At 40.5% G+C, this 20,310-nt stretch overlaps 1 protein-coding gene across 1 annotated transcript in view; it reads right to left on the bottom strand.

The window, feature by feature from the left end:
- SLCO4C1 (solute carrier organic anion transporter family member 4C1) overlaps positions 1–15,523 on the bottom strand; it is a gene marked incomplete at its 5' end in the record, with an annotated part of 30,593 nt that extends 15,070 nt beyond the window's left edge. Inside the window, 5 exons of the mRNA XM_084278225.1 lie at positions 950–1,071; positions 2,030–2,126; positions 4,473–4,667; positions 9,893–10,156; positions 15,298–15,523. Coding sequence (XP_084134351.1) covers positions 950–1,071; positions 2,030–2,126; positions 4,473–4,667; positions 9,893–10,156; positions 15,298–15,523 — 904 coding nt within the window. The remainder of the gene's footprint in view (positions 1–949; positions 1,072–2,029; positions 2,127–4,472; positions 4,668–9,892; positions 10,157–15,297) is intronic.
- Positions 15,524–20,310: the final 4,787 nt, after the last annotated feature.

Here is a 20,310-nt window from a genome sequence, read left to right as displayed (position 1 = left end):
GCAGGTCCTGGCTGTAAAAGGAGTTCATGGGTAAGAAGGCTCTGCAGAGGGCTTTGGACACGCTGGGTCTGTAGGCCAAGGCCAACAGCACGAAGTTTAACAAAGCCAAGTGCCAGATCCTGCACTTGGGGCACAACAACCCCATGCAATGCTACAGGCCAGGGGAAGAGTGGCTGGAAAGATGCCTGGCAGAAAGAGACCTGGGTGTGTTGGTCAACAGCCAGCTCAATATGAGCCAGCAGTGTGACCAGGCAGCCAGTGGCATCCTGGCTTGTATCAGGCAGGATGCGTGTGGCCAGCAGGAAGAGGTAGTAGGATCGGGCCCCTGTAGACAGCACTGGTGAGGCTGCACCTTGAACACTCAGTTCAGCTTTGAGTCCCTTGCGACAAGACAGGCACTGAGGTGCTGGAGCCTGCCCACAGAAGAGCAACTAAGCTAGTGAAGGGTTTGGAGCACAGATCTTCTGAGTGGCTGAGCAAACTGGGGATTTCTAGACCAGGGAAAAGGAGGCTGAGGGGAGAACTTACTGTTCTCTACAGCTACTACTCTGATCCATTCTTTCATATTCCATCCAAAATAAGACCACAGAGTCGAATACAACAAAGCATGACTTAAGTCAATGGGACTTCCTTATGATTCTTGGTGGTTAACATAGCAGCTTTAAATCGTCTTGGGTACTTAGCTGCAAGCATCTTCCAAATTTGGCCATCAGTTTCCATGCTTTACCCATTTCTAGTACTACTGTACAACACTACATACACAAGATCTAGCCCACTTGCCTTATTTTAAAGGCTGCATATTGGAAACAAGGTATTTACCAGATTTATCCAGTGACAGTTAACTGAGAAAAAGAATCAAAGAGGAATCAATCAATCAGTCCAGCAGTCTATAACCCACAATTATAAACAAACATCTCTTTCAAAGTAGCCCATTATTGTTAAACATTACCTGGTAGGTGCTTTGGAAAGCATGAAAGAGGTATTACAAGAAGCCATACTGCAAAAAAGCATGCAAGAAATGCTATCCACCATGCTCCAAGCCAACGTGGGTCATCTTGATCTATCTTAGAACTGGAAAAATAATTTGGAAGAAGCAGATTTACCATTCATTAATTCAAATCAGCAATATCAGATCTCACCAACCTGGATTTTTTTTAATACTGATTTAACAAAATACCTTGATTATTTTAATTTCCTTGTTTCCTACATGCATTAAATAGATTGTTTACATGTTTAAAGCACATTCATAGATTCTATTGTAATAATACTGCATTCTATCAAATATAGCTTTCAGCTCATTAGTCAAATTTGTTCTGATTTAATAGCCACTATCTGGCCCAATTTCAAGATCCTGCAGCATTATGAAAATACTGAAAAAGCAGGTTTTTAGAAAGAATCTTCACAACCAATGATTTATGTGAAAGCCAATGCAAAAGTTCAGAATGACACTGCATTCATCCAAAGTCCCTAAATCACAGGGAATAGAAATGTAAATGAAGTTTTTGGTTTGCAAAGTAGCACAATTTATAGCATTATATTTTCTAGTATATTTTCTAATAGTCTACTATTACTCAACTATAGATTTTCTAGCAAGTTCTTCCCCATGAGATAAGTAGCAGTATCCTACCCCATATAACCCACTGCAAGAAAACTTTGTAAAAATAAATAAATGAATAATTCAATAGTTGCAGTCTAACCCACTAGTCAAAAGACAGGAACTAGTCAAAAGACAGAGCATTCTCTATTAAGTCAGCTTCAAAACAGCTAATACCCAAGAAGCTAGAAATAAGTATTTGCACTACAGAGAAACTTTTGCACACAATGGAGTAACAACTCACTGTGGGAAGTAACTCCGTGGCTAGAAGCTCTCGTGAATGCAACTTGTTACCAAGGTGAAGAAGGTCTTGAAAATGCAGTGTTTTCCAAACAGAAACACCCCTCAATTTTTCCTCCTCACAGAGAAAAAAGCTTAAGATTTTAATAAAAATTACTAGGAAAACAGAAAGCAAAAGACTAAGTTGTATCTTGCCTTTCTGGGATCTGGATATCAATATAAATATTGAGTAGCTGTCCTCCTAAGACATAGCCAACAGCAGGACCCAGTAGTGACATGGCATAGCCAATTCCTAGAAGAGAACATACATGAAGTTCACCATACATTTAAAAACTTTCTTCAAAAAAATCCTGACTCAACTTCAGACCATGCCAGGTTTGTAATTTAACCTGTTCTTTCATGGTCATTTGACTGTAACACATACAAGACACTTTTTGTACCTTTCATTTAATGAGAAAAATCTGCAACTCAGAGGTTCAGCAAAAGACACTTCACTACTTCACTGACAGAATCTTTATGCATTATTAGATTGCCTATTACATATCTTGTGCCTACTACAATGACAAGCTAGCTTGTGAAAAATTTTCCAAGTGAGGTTATTAGCATCAGTTGTTAATAGTATATCACCACAATCTTTAAGAACCTACATAGTTATACTTTTGAGTCTGCAGTTGTTTTAGATCTGCCAAGATAAGAAGCCAAGGTTTCATTAAAATTTTTGACTGTAGCAATAGCTGGCATTTGAGTTCATTGAGAAGTCAATCATATTCATTTTCATTGAATGATGGAATTGTCTTGGTTGGAAGTGACCCTTTAGATCAAGTCCAACCATCACCTGAACCCGCCAACCACCACTAAACCATGTCCCTCAGCATCACAACTTACCACCTTTTAAATACCCTCAGGCATGAAGACTCCACCACCTCCCTGGACAGCCCATTCCAATACCTGACAGCCCTCTCTGTGAAGAAGCTGGTCCTAATAGCCAATCTAAACCTCCCCTGGTGTGAACGCCATTTCCTCTTGTCCCATCACTTGTCACTGGGCAGAAAAGGTCAGCCCCTGCCTCTCTACAACCTCCTTTCAGGCAGTTGCAGAGAGCAATTAGAGCTCCCCTCAACCTCCTCTCATTTATCAACATGAGCCTTAGAATACAAACCCAAGACTCTGAAAAGCTCCCACCAGTTCTTAAAAACTCAAAAGCAAACAAAAGCCCACACAAGCCCCAAAGCTGCAGCTGTAACCACATCCTACTAAAAAAGAATTCTTAAGTCTACCAATATTTTTGGCCTTAGATTTTCTCAATGTCACAGTAGTTTCCCTGACATACCAGCAGGTTTCTGTGGCACTTCATCACTGATGGCAGGAGCACTGTCTCTGCAATAAAGGCTTGCAACTAGTAACAACTAGATCTGTCTATGTAATTGGTACGACATGCATCCTTACTACTGATAGTCTATGCTTTTTCCCAGGTTGAAGAATTTGGTCCTCCCATTTGTTTCCGAAGTGCCTGGATCCCGATTTCTTGTTTCCCTCTCTTTAACCCACAAGAAATAATGATACAGGGGTGGGTGGGGATGGCTGGAAGGGACATAAGAGGACACTCAAGTACCAGCAAGTCAAAGTAAATATTGACATATCCCAGGTTTTGCTGTGTTTTGGAAATAATGACATGCTCATAGAACCTCTCAGAGTTAAGCCCACATTCATCCTACAGAATTTGAAAACTAGCTTCAAACAGTTCTCATGAAAACACACCCTCTTTCACAAGAGAAAAACAACCACCTTATGGGTTGCAAGCTTACAGTCTAAGATGTTAGCAGCTATTTATCAACACTTGCAGAGAAATTTAAGGGGTTTTTTTTTGCTGTCTTGCACAACCCTACCTGCATTAGGCAAACCAATGCAATAAATTTTAAATCCTCAATACATTGCATAAAAGCAAGAAAAACAATTAAGTTTCACTACAGCTACCTGTCTACTCACTCACCTTCTAAATCCAGAGAGTGCTGACTGCATAGATTAAAAGCCACTGCTAAGAATTAGTACTACTTAGCTTTCAAACAGCCCCACAGCAAGACAAACACATTCTCCATCTTTCTAGACAATCCCTTCACTTTCAGTTAAGAAAAGATACTCCAGTATTTCCTTCTGAAATGCCAAATCTGTATGTGACTAGAGAACTACACCAATGTCATGATGCTCAGGAGTGTCCCTGCACTAAGGGGACAGCCTACTGTTAGACAGCAAATAAAACTGTTAGAGGATACAGTGAGCTGTGGCTACTGACCTGATATACAGTAGTTTTCAGTATCTGTGACAGTAAAAAGAAAATTTTCCCTAACACTTACTCTGTTGCTAACAGGCTGGCTACAACAACTGCCTAATCACTTCCAGTTACTGACATGAAAAAACAGGCAAGAGAGGTGCACAAAGCAGCCTTATGCCCTGCAAAGTAAACACTGAAGAGACATGACACAGACATATCTAACTTTCACAGTAACCAACATTATATTTTATAAATATAAGTAAACAATTACAATATTGATTTAATTAGTGGAATTCATAAAAGCATTTCCAAGGCATTGCAGTCTATGATCTAATCAGACAACATGTTATAAACATTTTTAAAAGTTACCTATATAAAGGGAAGACTTGTGTCTTGGAACACTATCATCAATAAATGCTGTCCCCAAAGTATATAACGGAGTTCCTCCAACTCCCAGCAGCAGCTGTCCCAGGATAAATACATACAGATAGTTGGAAAGTGAAGACTTCGTGCTGGCATGACAAGTGAAGTTTGCAGAGCTTGCTCCTGAAACTTGACATGTGTCTGAAAGACAGAGACAGCAAGAATTAAAATTCTGTTATCCAGCTCACAGTCCAGCTGAAGAAAAAGCTGTACTTCAAGCTAAGCTACATAGAAAAGTGCTGTTAGTCCCAGGCTCCCAATTTAAGCAACCTAATACATCCTATATGACAATGCCCTACATTCTATGATATCACGTCCCCCAAAAGAAATAATACAATGGTTTGTTCTTGTTTCCCTACCAGGAAGGAAAGATGTATGAAATTAAAATGTTGAAAGCATTAATGAACAGGAGTATGCAAAAAACCCTGTCAAATCCAACAAGTTAAGGAATACTTGCAGGAAACAGACACTTAATTTTGTTCTCGTATGAGTCTGAGAAGCAGCAACAACTTCCACTTTTAAGTGACAGATCAGTCTGAACAATCTGATGAAAGCTGGACTGCTGAAGAGGAAAGCACAGACTTGCAAGCAGAGTTGATCCTCTCTTCTCAAACACTATTTTGAGAAGTGATTCCACTAAAAAAACCCAAGAAAACAAACCACAACCAAAAAACCAAACCACACCACTATGTCTCAGAGCACACACTGCCAAATCTCCAGAATGTTAACGTAAAGTCTTCATACTTGTCCAGACACACATAAAGGGAAGCAGGGGTAGAACAGCCTAAGGTTGTGTCTGCTCCTCTAATGTTTGGCGCTATAAGAAGTGAAGTGAACATGGCAAATATGTTTTCTCCTGTTCTTTATGCTATCATTCCACTTGTAGTAGCAGACAGTCCCAAATGACAAAACTCAAGACACAAGACTGAGCCTGGTTCTTCCTGGCCCCCCCCCCCCAGAAGAACATACAACCATAACAGGATAAAGCCATCAGTTTGGTGGAAACAAGCCATGCAGAGCAAATACATGAAAACACCCTTCAGACCAGGTGAGTAGACTAATGAATTATCAATACTTTACTACATCATTAGTACAGAGATGTTAAATCTGAAAAGTGTAGTTTGAGATCTAGAAATAGATTAACAAAATAAATTCATTACATATGGTAATGGTAATAAATCTCACGGACTGTGGTTCTTCATGAATCCTCATAACCCCGACCCCAGCGTCTCAGCTCATGTCAACGCCTTTGCCATTGTGTAACTACTTGACTACAACCTCTCTCCCTCAGTTTTCTAGCTCTCCAGTTATATGCCCTAGGAAATTTATCCTGGTATCAAGGTAAGAAGCTTATCACACTAATTTGTTTTCAGAAGCACATAATCAGGTCTAACCACAAAATTAAGAGAGCCATCAATATGCACTTGAATACAATTATAATACTTTTATTTGCATTAGCAAATATATATAATAGCATATATATTATATATTAGCATATATCTCTCTATACATACACGTATATGGGGTCAGGCAGTACAGATGTACCATGAGTGGCATCATAGATCATAGTTCAAATTCCAAGAAACATTTTAAAAGCAAAGACAATTTACCCCAAAGTGATCAGATTAATTTAAACCAGCATAACTCTAAATGCCATCAAACAACAGTTTACCTTGGCCATTCCTGTCATGGATTTGCACCAGTACCAGGCTTAAGCAGACTGGTAAACTGACACAGGTTAAATCCAACCTGAACTAGATCCACCAGCCTGTTTACTGTTGTCATAAGAATGATGGCTACAGAAGGCACTAGATTTTAGATGTTCAAGAAAGTCTAAGGGAAATAAGCTAAGTTCTGGGAGAAAATTAAGATGGGTGGCTGACCATTTTTAATTATGTTTTTCCTCAGTAAACTTCTCTTCTACAAGCCAGTGGGTTAGACTTGTATTTTAAATAGCAGCACTGCCATTAAAGGCAACACCATCTAACAGAGTTAGTCATAAACCCTCTCACATGCTTTAATCCAATACATTTGCGTGAATCCAAGTTATGTAAAGGACAAATACTCCCAAATATTTAATGCAACATAATAGCCAAGAAGGCAGAATCTTTACTGGGAAAGTCACTCAAAGCTTCAATGAACTTGCTGAATGAAGACCAAGTTCTTAGTTTCTAAATGCAGTTTTTACAGTATTATAGAACATCTAAATGGTCTAGAGGAATAGAACAGAGTAGAGAATATCAGCATTATCAGTTATTCAACTGATCAGCAAAACCAAAAGAAAATCAACTGATCGTGCGAGACAAAACAGTCAAATTAGAGGCCGGTATCACATATTCTGTCACCATTAGTACTCAACTGCCACAGCCCTCTTCAATTTTTAATCATCCTTGGCATGTTTTGGGAAGGACGATAAATTAATGCCCTTCTGAGAAGATTCACTAACTCTCAGTCACTAAATGACTTATCTACCACCTGAGTTTCCAGTAGAACAGAGAACTGAAGAAAGGTGCTTGAGTTATTCTGCCTCTTCTCAAATCACATCACCCACATTTCATCTCAAATGGTTAAGACATGTCATTAATGAAGATTTCTTTTTCCACAGACATCATTTGATTATCCTCTTACTGAAGAGACTCATGAAAAAACTCAGGTTGGTAGAGGTACTAGGTAGTCATTTAGTCCGACTTGCTAATCCAAACAGTGTAAAAACCGAATGCAAACCACGTTGCTCAAGACTTCACTCAGAAGTCTGTGAAAACCCCACAGGTAAGACTGTGGTCATTCTAGGTAACCTGTTCCAACCTGACTATTTTTTAAAATCGTTATCTTCCTTGTTTCAAATTAAGAACTCCATTTCACATTTGCTGTGACAGGAAACCTTCACAGATTTAAAGAACTTTCAATAAGATCTGAGATGGAAATTGTAAAATCCATTGCTTGTAACATCTGGAGTTTACAGTCCTCTGTGCTGTCTGTGGGTAATCAAATACAGAATGGTTTAATTAGAGAAGCCACTAGATGGAGCTCCTGCCTACAAGTGTCAGACCCGCTGAGACACTGAAGGCCCCATATAACCTAGGAAAGTTAGCAGAACATTTAGCTTACAAATTTGAATCTGAAGCCTTTCTGGAGACCGACGAGACATCTTTGCTAAGGCTATTTTTAATTCTTTTTTATTAAAGGTAGACCATCGGTTAGCTAGTCTTTCAATATATTTCTAAAGAACGTTTTTATGATAAATGTTCCCAGTTGAATAGTTTTAGAGTGGGTTATCTACAAACTTAGAATAAATTAATATCTCAAGGTAAGCCAGTAAGTTCCAGTAAGTCTGTAAGCCATATAATGGGGGCTAAATACATTTGGTATCCCAGACTAGACCTATTACTTGACATGGCAACTATATTAAATAGCACTCTGAACTATACTTTGAAGTTGTCTTGCAGGTGAAACTCAGTGTAACTACATATAAACATATGACCATAAATACGTAACCAAATAGGAACTGTTCAAAAATAAATCAGATGCTAGATTGCAGCAAAGACTTTACTCTCAATATATTAAAGTCTCCAATAAACAACACATCCATACAAATAAGCAACAAAGATTTTTTCATGGTGTGGTGCTATTAAAGCCTGCAGCAAAATGTATAGTTAAGATGCTACAACATCAGTCCTAGCCAAACAGACATCCTATAAAATCATGCTGTGGTTAATGTAACTGTTAAATCTGCAGGTGCTGTGCAATGGCATCCTTTACATTGAGTCTGCACTGTGACAGACATTTCCTGCACTCAGTAGTCAATTTTATTTTTTTTAGTGTTTTGTTTAAATCAGCAAGTCCTTAAATCTGCTCATCACAGTATAGGTAGGTGCAATACAGCATTCAAAACAGCATGAATTGAGTTGGCTTATTCTGCCTTAGAGAAGAAAGTTCATATGGCATTTAAAGTTTTCCCTATAGCTTTTTTATTTCAAAAGAACAAGAGCCCTAACAAGGTATCAATACCTACAGCTTTTTTAATGGTGGATGAAGTGGTAGATTATGAAACTGGAAAAGATTCTTTGAAGTTCTGACCAAAGTTTACAGGACTGGGAAAGAGAGAAGTTGCAATAGCAGGTCATCTCCTCTCAATCTGTCAGTAACTTGTTTCAATTAAAAAAACCCTACAACCAGGTAAGAACTTTCTTTATATTAAATTCAGCTTCCCTTCCATACTGGTGAGGGAGGGAGGGTAATAACCAAAACCGAAGTGGTAGAGAAATAGGACTGTCAAAGGTAGAAGAAAGCACACTGTTGCCCTTCTAAGGGGTAACAAGCAATATGTGACCACAGCCTCCAAGTGCTGAACAGTCTTTTCTTTTGGCCTTGTTAAGGTAAAATTCCAATTAAATAAGAGTCTGTTGCAAAACTTACTATATGGGGAACAACAGTTAAATAAATTTGGTAAGCTAATGGTCCATGTCTGGACAGCTCATGGAAGTATGTGGTGTGATTAACAATTATCTAAAATCCTAATTTGAGAATCAACAACCAGAAGACTGAGAAACTTCTATCAGATTGCTTAATAGCTACTGATTTTTTCAGTGATCACTCTAACATTCTTAGTCACCAATGGCATAAATCTGATTAAACACTGCAATAACAATTAAGACAATCCTGAAAGATTAAGTCATCTTGCTTTAAAGATATCTGCATATTACTTTACTAGTTACAGGTGTGCCACAATTTAAATTGAGATGTGAGTAGCTGGCATTATACACACTGCACTGGAAATCTTGTTTTATGAGACGAGAGATGTAGGGTCCAAGAGCTGACTACTCCCACAATTTCAGTACTGTTTAGTTCCGTGTAGTTCCACACTGCTTGTTCCCTCTATTTCAAGGAAATCCACAAGTTTTAATCAACATTGTAGAACTCTGAAACTTGTTAATTAATTAACAGTCCAAAACCCAAAAGAACTACAACATGTAGTCACCTTTCAACCAGAAGATGGTATGTCTTGCAGCTTTTCCTTAACATTTACCCTACATCATGGACTTAACTTGCATTGCTATACACTAAGATATGCCAGATCATTTTTTCCTCAAAGTGAATTTTAATTACATTCATTAACACAAGTCAGAAAAAAGCATTTTATTTGTATTACTTATAAGCCAGAAATGATACTGACACACAGATCTCGTCAGAAATGTCATTGTACAGACATCTCTTGATCCTACAATTTTCACAGAATCATATTAGTTTCAGTGTTAATTATCTCTATCAAAGTCCTAAGACTTTTGGTACGAAGTTCCAAAATAAGAGTTGCAACAAGTTACTGCAGAGAATTTAAAGCAATTTTCAAAACATAAGGATATGCTTACCTTCAAGTTTAGCTCCATAGTGATATTTTCCACTACTGAAGTGTGGTAAGGAAAACACAAGGGAACCCAATCCTAGCATAAAGGCTGAGAAAGCAAGCCATCGCGGTTTGTGTCCTCTTTCTCCAAAGAAAGATACAAACAGTGACAGTATACAAAAAGCAATGTCATAGCTTGCAGAGATTAAGCCAGCAAGGGAACTGTTCAACTCATAACGTTTCTCAATTGTTGAGATGCTAATGTTAATCAGGCCATTTACCACCATGCCTAAAAAAAAAAAAAATAAATATAATTAGTCAAAGATTCTGACAGAGTTGCAAAGGCCAATTTACCATTGTGTGATGGAATGGCTAAAAAAATCAATGTATTTACAAAGCTATATTTTAAGGTATTTAGCTTTAAAATCCAGTGCCAACTCATGTCAGCCAGACTGCACAGGACCTACTCAGTTTTGTTCTCTCCTGTATGTTAACCTCAAGCATTAAGCCAGCAAAACACCATTCCTCAAACACTGGAAACATATTAAGGTTCTAGATTCTGTTTGAAATGGATTTCAAACACAATGCATCACAGTGCCATAAAATACTTCACAAATTTAAAGGAAATAGTCAAAGTTATGGCTTGCATTAGAATACAAACAACCAAAGTACATTCAGGACACAGCTTTCAAATTACAATTGTCAAACAAACATAATTTCCTCCCTGCCATCACAAAGGGAAGATACAGGAAGGCTTTTCAAAAGACATCCTTCCCTAAAATATAAAAGTGTAAAGCTATTTAAAAATACTTTGCTGCTGTTTGAGCAACTGAGGCAATTTACTTTAACAGAGAAAAAAAACCCCACATTCGCTCTCTAGATCTTGAAGTTCCCTTCAGTATCAGGCAACCTGAAGAAGAGTCCTCACACAAGCTGCCTTACTTAGGCACAGGTGAACTCAAAAACATTACCCAAAATCAGAAGGAAGCAGCTATTGTTAACTGTATATTGCTTATACATGTGTCCATTTTTACTTAAGTGTTGCTTGTAGATAAAAAACTTAAATCCCCCATCCTGCCCCACATTCTTTTTGTATGTGAAACCAAGTAGCTAAAGTGTCTCAAAACAGTATTCTGTGACAAGTCAAATGAATGGCTGGTCTTCACAACAGTGTCACACAGCTTCTCAGCAGTCTACTGTGCCCATAATAAAATATATGCCATGGAAAAAAAAAAGTTAGGAAGCCTTGAAATCACATTTGCAAGTAAGATCAGGAGTTCTATAAACTCACAGGTGCCAAATGAGCACCTTTCATGACACAGGCCCTACAGTCATCCTTCTTTCTGAAACTCAAACACCATTCTTGACTGTCATTCCCGAAGGACACATGTCTAGGAACAGCAATGGATTTCAGTTAGTCTTCAACAACACTGTCCAGAAGGGCAACTACACTGGCTGAACTTCAACAGTTCACCCTATAGTGTTCTCCATATAAAAAAGTCACTCCAATCCTGCAATCAACCAGCTCTTTTCTTATCAGTGCAATCCTCTCCATATCAAAACACTTCAGCATTCTATAAGGAGGTAGCTGTTGGCACAACCTTAATTTTCTAATATCCTAGCACAGCCTCTTTATTAAGGATGACAATTTCACCTGCCAGCCTGACCACCACACTTAAATTCATATGGGATTAACAGAAGCATTCAGATGTTACTCCACTGCCATTTAGACATTTGGTGGCTTTCTTCTTAAAGAGCACTGACCAAGGAAGGATCCTGGCATGAACAAATGGACTAAGTTTCCCCAACTGACAGCATTTCAAACATTTACTAAGGCCTTAAAACACTCACGAGGTAGATGTGCTATGTGGCAAACTAAATTCAGAATTAGAACACATTGTCTTTTATCTATACTTTAAGTTGCCACCTTTAATTTACATAGTGAGAGCCGTAACACCTTGCAGTTAATTTTATGGACATCAGGCTTCATCTGTAAAACTGTAGATGTGATGAATGGCAGTACAACTTCTCCAATGGCATCATCTAGGGATTAATCACTAAAGACTCTTGAGGAATGATGGAACCTGTCTTACACTAACTTGATGTGAAAAAAACCCAAATCCTACAAGGACATCTCAATACTTAAACACTAGTCTTTACTAGAAATAGAATAAATAGCACTAAATTTCTAAATACTAGAAATTATTTAGCTATTCACACCCAAAGCATCATTGTCCTACCACATGTGTTAGAAGTTTAGGTACAATGTGTACTGATCCACAAAATCTAGCTTAATCATAAACCAATTTTATTTGCACAAATGAAAAACAAGAGTGTTTTTCTTCATCCACTAAAAAAAGAGCACCATCTACAATGGTTCTAAGTACAGTGGCTTTAAATCAGTAGTTGCCAGACATCCAATTAAAAAAAAAATTAGTAAGCTCTTCCAGTAACAAGTCTATTCAGGGTATAAAATATTATTGCTCTCCAAAGTTTTCAGACAGATTAGACTGGACCAATCTTGAACAGTGGTTCTGTTGTTTAATAGAACTGACATTAGGAATAAGCAGTCCTTGTACTCAAAATAGTGAGATAACTTTACCTTGTTTGCTACTACAGCTATGCCTATCTGGTTATTGTATTACAAGATACAATCAGACATTTATGCAATTGTAAGTGCCGTACAGAAAGCAGGTATTAGTCACATAACAATGTTCTCCGTAAAGAAGCATTTTCTATTCTGGAAATACAGGTTTCACATATGTGAAACAGAAACAGCCAGAAATTAAGAGTTAAAGTTCACCTGGCCTTTTCTGAGAAGCTGAAATACAGCAGGTCAGGTGCTAATGATAGCCTCCTTTTTGGGGCAGCTGGAGAACAACCTAGTAAATACATGCCTTCAGTTAGAGACACACAGAAAAATCTACACCAGTATACCAGGTAATGTGCAGCAGGCAACTAGCTACTATGTTCGCTCATTGTGTAAAAAGCCTGGTATAGCAACTTACACAAGTGTATTAAGGATTACTTCATTACTCTTCAGCACATTAGGAAACATACTTCCCTAGAAGTACATTATCAAGATTTACAGCTGTATTTTCTGTTTCTCAGTGATAGTTTCTGTAATTTGCAGGGTAAATTAAATAATTAGACCCACTGCTTGAGTACAGTAGTAGCTCACATAAATTCAAAAGGGCAGTTGTGTGCTTTGTGTGCTTTAATCTAAACTCCGAAGCTGCAAGATGCGATTATATTTGCAAAGCTTCACATGCAGCACTGAATTTCTTGTCTGAAAATGATTCTTGTTTTTTCTGCTCCTCAAAGAGTTGCAATTTGAACCTTCAGGGCCTGATTTCCTTCCTACAACCTAGACAAAGGAAAGGTACTTGTTCAGAAAAATCCTGAATGCCACATATCATCATTAAGAAAGCTCATATATCAATGCCTATATGAGCTTTCAGAACAAGCATCAGAAGTTTCTTTACATGTGGACCCTAAATCTGAACTAGATGAGGTAGGTACCTCTCTGAGGTTTGGCACACGTCTACAGTTAGATAACAGAACTAAGACCTGGATAAGTGGCATAATCAACACCCACTGCATCCTAAGGGGACAGATACTCTTATGATACAGGACCTTTTTATGATTGGAAAACCTATCCACACTACAAATAAGAGATAACATTTAAATGTAACTGAAGTAATTATTCAGCTGCACAGACCAGATTAGCACAGCAAACAGCATTTGCCGTAGCAAATTCAGAAGTGCTGGAAATAATCAAGGTGCTTTGTTAATGTAATACAATCTGAAACTTTTCAGTGTCATGCTTCAGGGTATTTTTGCTTGCCTGGCCATTTTCTTAAGGTACAAAATAATACATGCATGTAAAATTCTTCTACTACTCAGCTGCTAGTGGCACCTGGTATGCAAGAAAGTCTTCTGCTCTTCCCTTTCTTTTCACTATGTCAGAGAAAATGTATTTGATCTAAGACAGCAGAACAACTTCAGCAGTGATCATATCCTGGTCCTACCCAGCTGCCTTTCACGCAGGAAACAATAGGCTCTGCCCAAAACTCTCAAGATACCCATTTGCTTAGACAAGAAGTATACTAAGAGCAGACTGGATTCTAACCACGTTGAAATCAGAAATATTTCATGCAAACACATACTGAGAGACCCTGGTTCTTGTAAGGATTTTTCAAGCTATACAAGTAACAGTCAGACCCTTCCAGGTTTTAAGCATAACCTCCTGCCCAGTTCTCTTCCAATCAGCCAGTTGGAGCCCCAGCTGGGCCCCACATAACCACCTTCAATATGGTTCCAGGCAGGAATGTAGCCATTCATACCCCACATGACTTCAGAATAGGCTGTCTGCTCTTCTAGCACTTCATCTGTACTTCTACAGCACTCCCCAAACCTCTACAGCAGTTTCATTCTTTATAAGCAACAAGGAAGAGCCTTAAAGCCTCACAGTTTTTCATGAAACAGTGCTCTTTTCTAGCTAGTCTAACAACATTGAAAGTCTCCAAACATTAATTCTGTACCTCCATTTGACAGAAATATCTAAGCTTTGCAATCCCCAAGTTTGTACACTTGGTACACTAATGCTTCCCCTATCCCCAGTCATTACTACTACTATCTAAGCCTAAGGCTCTACCAAATCCTGTTAGAGAAAAGTAAAAACATGGACAAGAATATCTGAATAAGAGAAAGTAAGAGTAAGCTACACTTCAGGTTCCCCCTACGGTTAAGTTAAACTGTTAGTTAACTGTCAGGAAAGACAACTGCACGGGGCCCCACAGAACAAAGACAGATATTTTTTAAGCCATCTGAATTGCCTGAAGTCTTACATGGCTATGCCAAGGTACTTTTTTAATTGGCAGGCAGGTGACAAAATACATGCCAGGACACAGCATGTATTGGTATCACCACTATCAGTACTGCCTATTGGTCTGCATTTTATGCCCTGGCTCTCATATCTTAACCTGTGAGGCACATATGGACGACTACTTCTCTGTGAGCAACAGTGGCACAGTATACAGAAGAGCATGAAACACACAGCTAATGGCACCATGCCTCAGTAAGGGCCAAAAACGTAGGTGGAAAAGGACTAACAGAGTGAAGTACAGACAGCACTACTGTATGAGCAACTTCCCTATTTAGGGCACCAGGGTGAAGCCACCACTATTGTCACTCTACAGCAACTGCACCAGACTCAGGCTGCTGGAGGAACCCTACCTCCCCTCATCCACCACCCCAAGAGCTACACCCCACTACTCCTTCCCTGCCTTTCCCAGACCAGGCTCCCACCTGACTATCCCACAGCTCCAGGACAGAGAGCAAGATGTGCGCAGGGCAAGGGAAGGCCTGTCTGGGCCGGGTTCCACTGGAAAAGCAGAGAGAAAGCCAGCAGTGCTAGGGTCGGGTTACCTTGGAAGACAGCCAGGAGGCTGAAGGCAGCCAGGTAGCCCTCGGGATTGTTGCAGACCTGAAGAACCTTAGGGGTACATCGGCCCCACCCGCAGGGACCTTCCTCAGCCTCAGACGACGGGACGCTGGCACCTGCACCACCACGGGCAGGACTCACCTGCCGCTGGCGGCCGAGATCAGGGCTGGGCGGCTCAAAGACTGGGTTCTCGATGCCACCACGTTCCATGACGGCAAGAAGCCACTGCCCGACCCCAGCTGTAAGAGACACCTGGCTGCAGCGTCCCCCTAAATACCACGAGGGCGGGACGGCCCGGCGGGGGCAGGTGGCGGTGCTTTCCTCCTCCTCCCGAGGAGGGCGGCCCGCTCCGGCCCCGCCCCGCCCCGGCGGCAGGGGGCCGCTCCCGCCGCCGGGGTGGTGTTGCCCCTCATCCCCCGTCGTCGAAGGCGCTGGCGCCGCCGCCAGCGTTAATTCCGTGCCCTGCCTCTGCGGGGTCCCCTTGGCCGTTCGGTGAAACGGCCTCCAACCACGCCAAGCCGCGGCCCGGGTGCCGGACTCTGCCTTGAAGGGAAGATCCCTCGCACTGGGGGCCACGTTAACGGCAGCGATTCACGCCACCGGCGGGCGGATCAGCCCTGGGTGGGGTGAGGGCCGGGTTGCGGTTTGTATCGGGTTCGCGCGTTCGTGTCGAGTTCTGCTTTGCGCTTCCAGTAACGACGGACGGCAGCATGCCAGGGTGCCCGCCGCCCGCGCCGCAGGGCTGCGCGCCTCAGGTCTACCCGCGGCAGGGCTGCGCGCTTCAGGTCTACGCGCGGCAGGGCTGCGCGCCTCAGGTCTACCCGCGGCACGGCTGCGCGCCTCAGGTCTACCCGCGGCAGGGCTGCGCGCCGCAGGTACGGGCAGCGGCGCGGGGGAGGCCGGCGGCTGCAAACGGCAGACGCCCATCGGCGGCGGCAGCATAGAGCCGGCACATCGGTTTTACATAGCAACGTCGGCTCTGAGCAGAATAATACTAAAACCAAACCCTGAAACCCAGGCCTCGATGATGTTCCTTATGAGAAACAGAGACTTCAGAATGTTGCCTCGTTAAGCGCTGGAACGCGTGAGAGGGAGGTTCTCCTACCCATGGTACTTCCCCACTTTAGGCAAGCGAGCTGGCACGTGACGCGCTTGGGTGTGGAAACACACCTCCAAAAAAACCCACAAAAAACAACCCAACAACCAGAACCTGGACGTGTGCAAATGCCATCGTTTGGAAATACTGTTCCCCTGCTGCACCGCAAAGTTTCCATCTGCAAGACCTTCCAGTTACTGAACAAGTCACTAAGTTGCAGGCATCAACCATGAGAGTTTGTCAAGTGCACAAGGAAGTAACACCTTTGTTTGCGAATAGTTACTCATCTGCACAAGAACAATTGGGAAGGAGTCCAGGGATCAACTAACTATCACCGCTGGTGTTAATTTCTGGGTAGTATGGATTTGTCCTGAAGAGTCCTTCCCTGTTCAAGAGCCCAACACATTTTGGAGATAAATGGAATAAGACTGAAACCTGACACTTCAGCAGTCGCTTTGGTTTTACTGTGAAAGCCAGGTCATCCTCTTGAATGCTCAGTCACCCTCTCTATCCCCAGTTTCACACACTTTAGAGAGAAGTACCTATTTTCAAGTATCCATTAGCAGCACAGACACTATGTAGCGATGACCTTCTGCAAAAAAACCCCAACTGAACCAAAACAAAACAGAGGGTAGAGAAGAGAATATGTGTCTATGTTGTTTGAGTAGATAAATTGAAATGGGAAAATGGTCCTTCTGCTGCTGCAGCTTGCATGCGGAGAAGTGGTGACTGGAGCTGGTGGGCTATGGTTTTCCCTAGCAGCTGGGCCTTCCCCACCTTCCACCTTGGCCATCTTGGGGTCCCTCCCAGGCACTGCTCCAGCCCCACAGCCAGTAGTGTCCTTCCTGCACCCGCAGGAGCACAGATAGCTGCTCCTCAGTGAAGCTTTTCTAGTCATTGACAGCCCCGAAACCCTGAAATTGACTTCATCCTGTTTCAAGCTATGGTCTGGAACAGGTTTTTCTCAGCTGGTTATTAAGATATATCCCAGTTAACAGCCTCTTGACACGCGTAAAGATGTGCCTAAACCAACTGGCACACTAACCTGTGTCAGGAATAACATGATAGCAAAGAATTATTTTCCCTGTGTTTTTTTCACCTCTTAATGTGGCTTTTTTTTTCTTTGCCCTAATTAAAATGAAGTAGGATAGTGATTTGAGGTAATATTCTGGTCTTCGCTGGAGTGTCTGTATGCTAGAGTAGTGACAATAATTCAAAAAATTGCTAAATGACTGCTAATGAGACAGTAAAAATTTCCTGGGTCTTCTGGGTCAGCTAAGTTTGTTGTTATCTTTATTTAGCTGTCACCCTCCCAGATGATGGTTTTATCATCACAGGAAGGTGGCAGAAGGGAAGGGAAAAAGAGAAGTGAGTGGAGCTTGCTATGATAAAACAGTGTGTTCAGCTGAAACCAACGACATTTTTGAGAAAATTGGGGAGGGTAGCATTGCAGTGTCCCATCCAGGCCTTGTCTAGGAATTCAGTAGGGAACTTGGATAATCCAGAGAATTAGAAGTGCAGAGGGAGAGAGAGAGAGGGAATCAAATACAACATATTTTTGCACTGGTTATGTTGCCTGAGTCATGCTGTTGTCCCTCAACAAGCAATTTACAGAAAAATGCAGTAGATCCAACTGGCTTTTGTAAACTGCTTTAATATGAGACATTACTTAAAGCTATTAAAGAAATTTAAATTCCTGACATTCAAGGTTGGATACACAACCTACCTGAAAATGGCAAAACACAACTGGTTTCTAGCAAAGTATCTAGAGTGCTTAGATAAAAATGGTCACAGACTGCAAGATGAATCATCTCTTTGAGATAGCTAGAGGTTACTCACGGAGAAGGCAAATGTTACCTATAATTTCTTTGTGTATTGGTATTAGACGCTAGATTTGTTCTACAAGCTGCCATCCACCGTATTGTGTGCCACTTGTATCCTCAACTTTCCAGACATCACTTCTAAAGGGGAGAAGGATTACTAGTGAAGTTTATTTTCCAGCAGAGAATTGAAACAACAGGCTTGTTCAGTCTAGCAAAGTGAAGTGATCCATTAAAAAATAAGCAACAGTAAGGACAAAGGCCAACAGAAAAAAATTAGAACAGATAAGCAGGCTGACTGTAATTAATTTTCTCTTAGATGTTAGAAAGCTTTTAATTTTCAGTGCAGGGGAGTTTGGAAACAAATTTCTAAAACTGTAGATGGAGCTTGATCAAATTATGGCTAGGATAAGGACATGAAAAATAATTAACTAGAAGGTCTTTTTCTAATCCAGAGTTCCTGTGAGTTGGGAATAGGAAACTATTTTAGGAAAAAGATGATTGTTCATAACCTAGAATAAAATCCATACTCAAATGCCTTGCAGAGAGGCAAACAAGTATTTTAAAGAAAAAAAATGGTAAATTTGTGTAAGGATTATAAAATGTATCTGATTTACAACCTCACAGATTGTATTTGATCAACACAGCTTCTGCAGTCTCGCAAATCATAGGAGTTCTCCTGTTGGATGGTATCATGGTGTGTCATATTTTTGATCAAATATAAACCCACCATAGGAATCCTATGTAAGAGCTGTGGATTTTTTGTAAGAAATAGAGTTGCATTTCAAAAAATTTGAGAATTGCCATTCTCTGAATTGTGAAAGTGATTGAGTTTTTGCTGTCAGGTACGTCAGATTTTTTTCAACCATCTCAAAGCCATTCCCTTTCATTTAAACACCAAGCAATGCACAGACCCACTCTCCCACCTTGTGAAAGATTGTCTCCCAGAGACATGGCACAACATTCTGTCAGCACAGTACTCCTTTTGGATCTACTGGGTATAAAGTAAGATGCAAAGTAGATTACCTGGGATCCTCACAACACAATTTAAATCAGCTTTTTAATGTTTGGTGAGTATTTAGGATCTGAGATTCTTCCACAACTTTATTTCTGATGCTTTGGCACTCTGAATAAAATCCTTGTTCTCTGTGGATTGTTCTATTGCTGCTGTGGTAGCTCTTTCCACATCGGTTTCTGATATCTGGCATAGGTCAGAATTCATTCAAAGGAAGCTGTGAAAAAAGTGCTACCTTTCTTAAGAATCTTCTTCTAAGTCTGATGTTGGGGTTTGGGTTTGGGTTTTTTTTGCTGTGTGTTTGTTTTGTTTGAGGGTTTTTTCAGTGAAGAAAAGCCTCAGGTCCTTAATTTTTATCTACTTCATGGTATCTAAAGATGCCATTAACACCTTTACAAAGTATGTTTTCCTGTTTTTAAGAGAAGTGTGGAGTGGGATACATTAGCATGAAGAGAGAGTCATAATAGAGTAGAAATTAGCCTTCTTGTCTTGCAGAAGCAGGAATTTAATACACTGGTTATCTTTTCTCTTGACTATCCACATTGTTTCATATTTCTAGCAAAATCTTAATTTCATTTAAGTCTTGATGATGTGTTTGTTTTGGAAACAATGTAAAAAATCACAATTTTGATTGCTTGTGGGTAGTTTTCTAGTTATTTATACAAAAATGGTCTGGTTTTGTTTCTTTTTGAACAGGCTTGTTCTTTCAAAAGTGAGCAAAGCAAGCCTACAGATGTGTACTCTTCTGCTCAAGGTATTTCTAAATTATATTGAGCCTCAAGGCAGTCACGTGCTTCTGCCAACACAGCCTTAAACTGTGCTGGTTTGGAGTCTTCTATCTATGTTAATTAAGGTAATGGAACTCTTAATCTGCCCTCTGTCTAATTCTGCCACCGGTGTAGGCCCAATGAAGCAACATAACTTTTCCCCTGTTTTGGAAATACAGTGAATTCAATTTTCTTGAATTATCTTTACTAAGACATTAGTAATGGCTCTCCTATTCTTACTTTTGTGCCATTTTCATCCAACCAATTTGTCTTGCAGTGAAATAGTTAAGTATGCAGGT

This window comes from Gallinula chloropus, assembly GCF_964237585.1.
Source record: "Gallinula chloropus genome assembly, chromosome: Z".
NCBI lineage: Eukaryota > Metazoa > Chordata > Aves > Gruiformes > Rallidae > Gallinula > Gallinula chloropus.
This window is presented reverse-complemented; position numbering and strand designations above follow the sequence as displayed.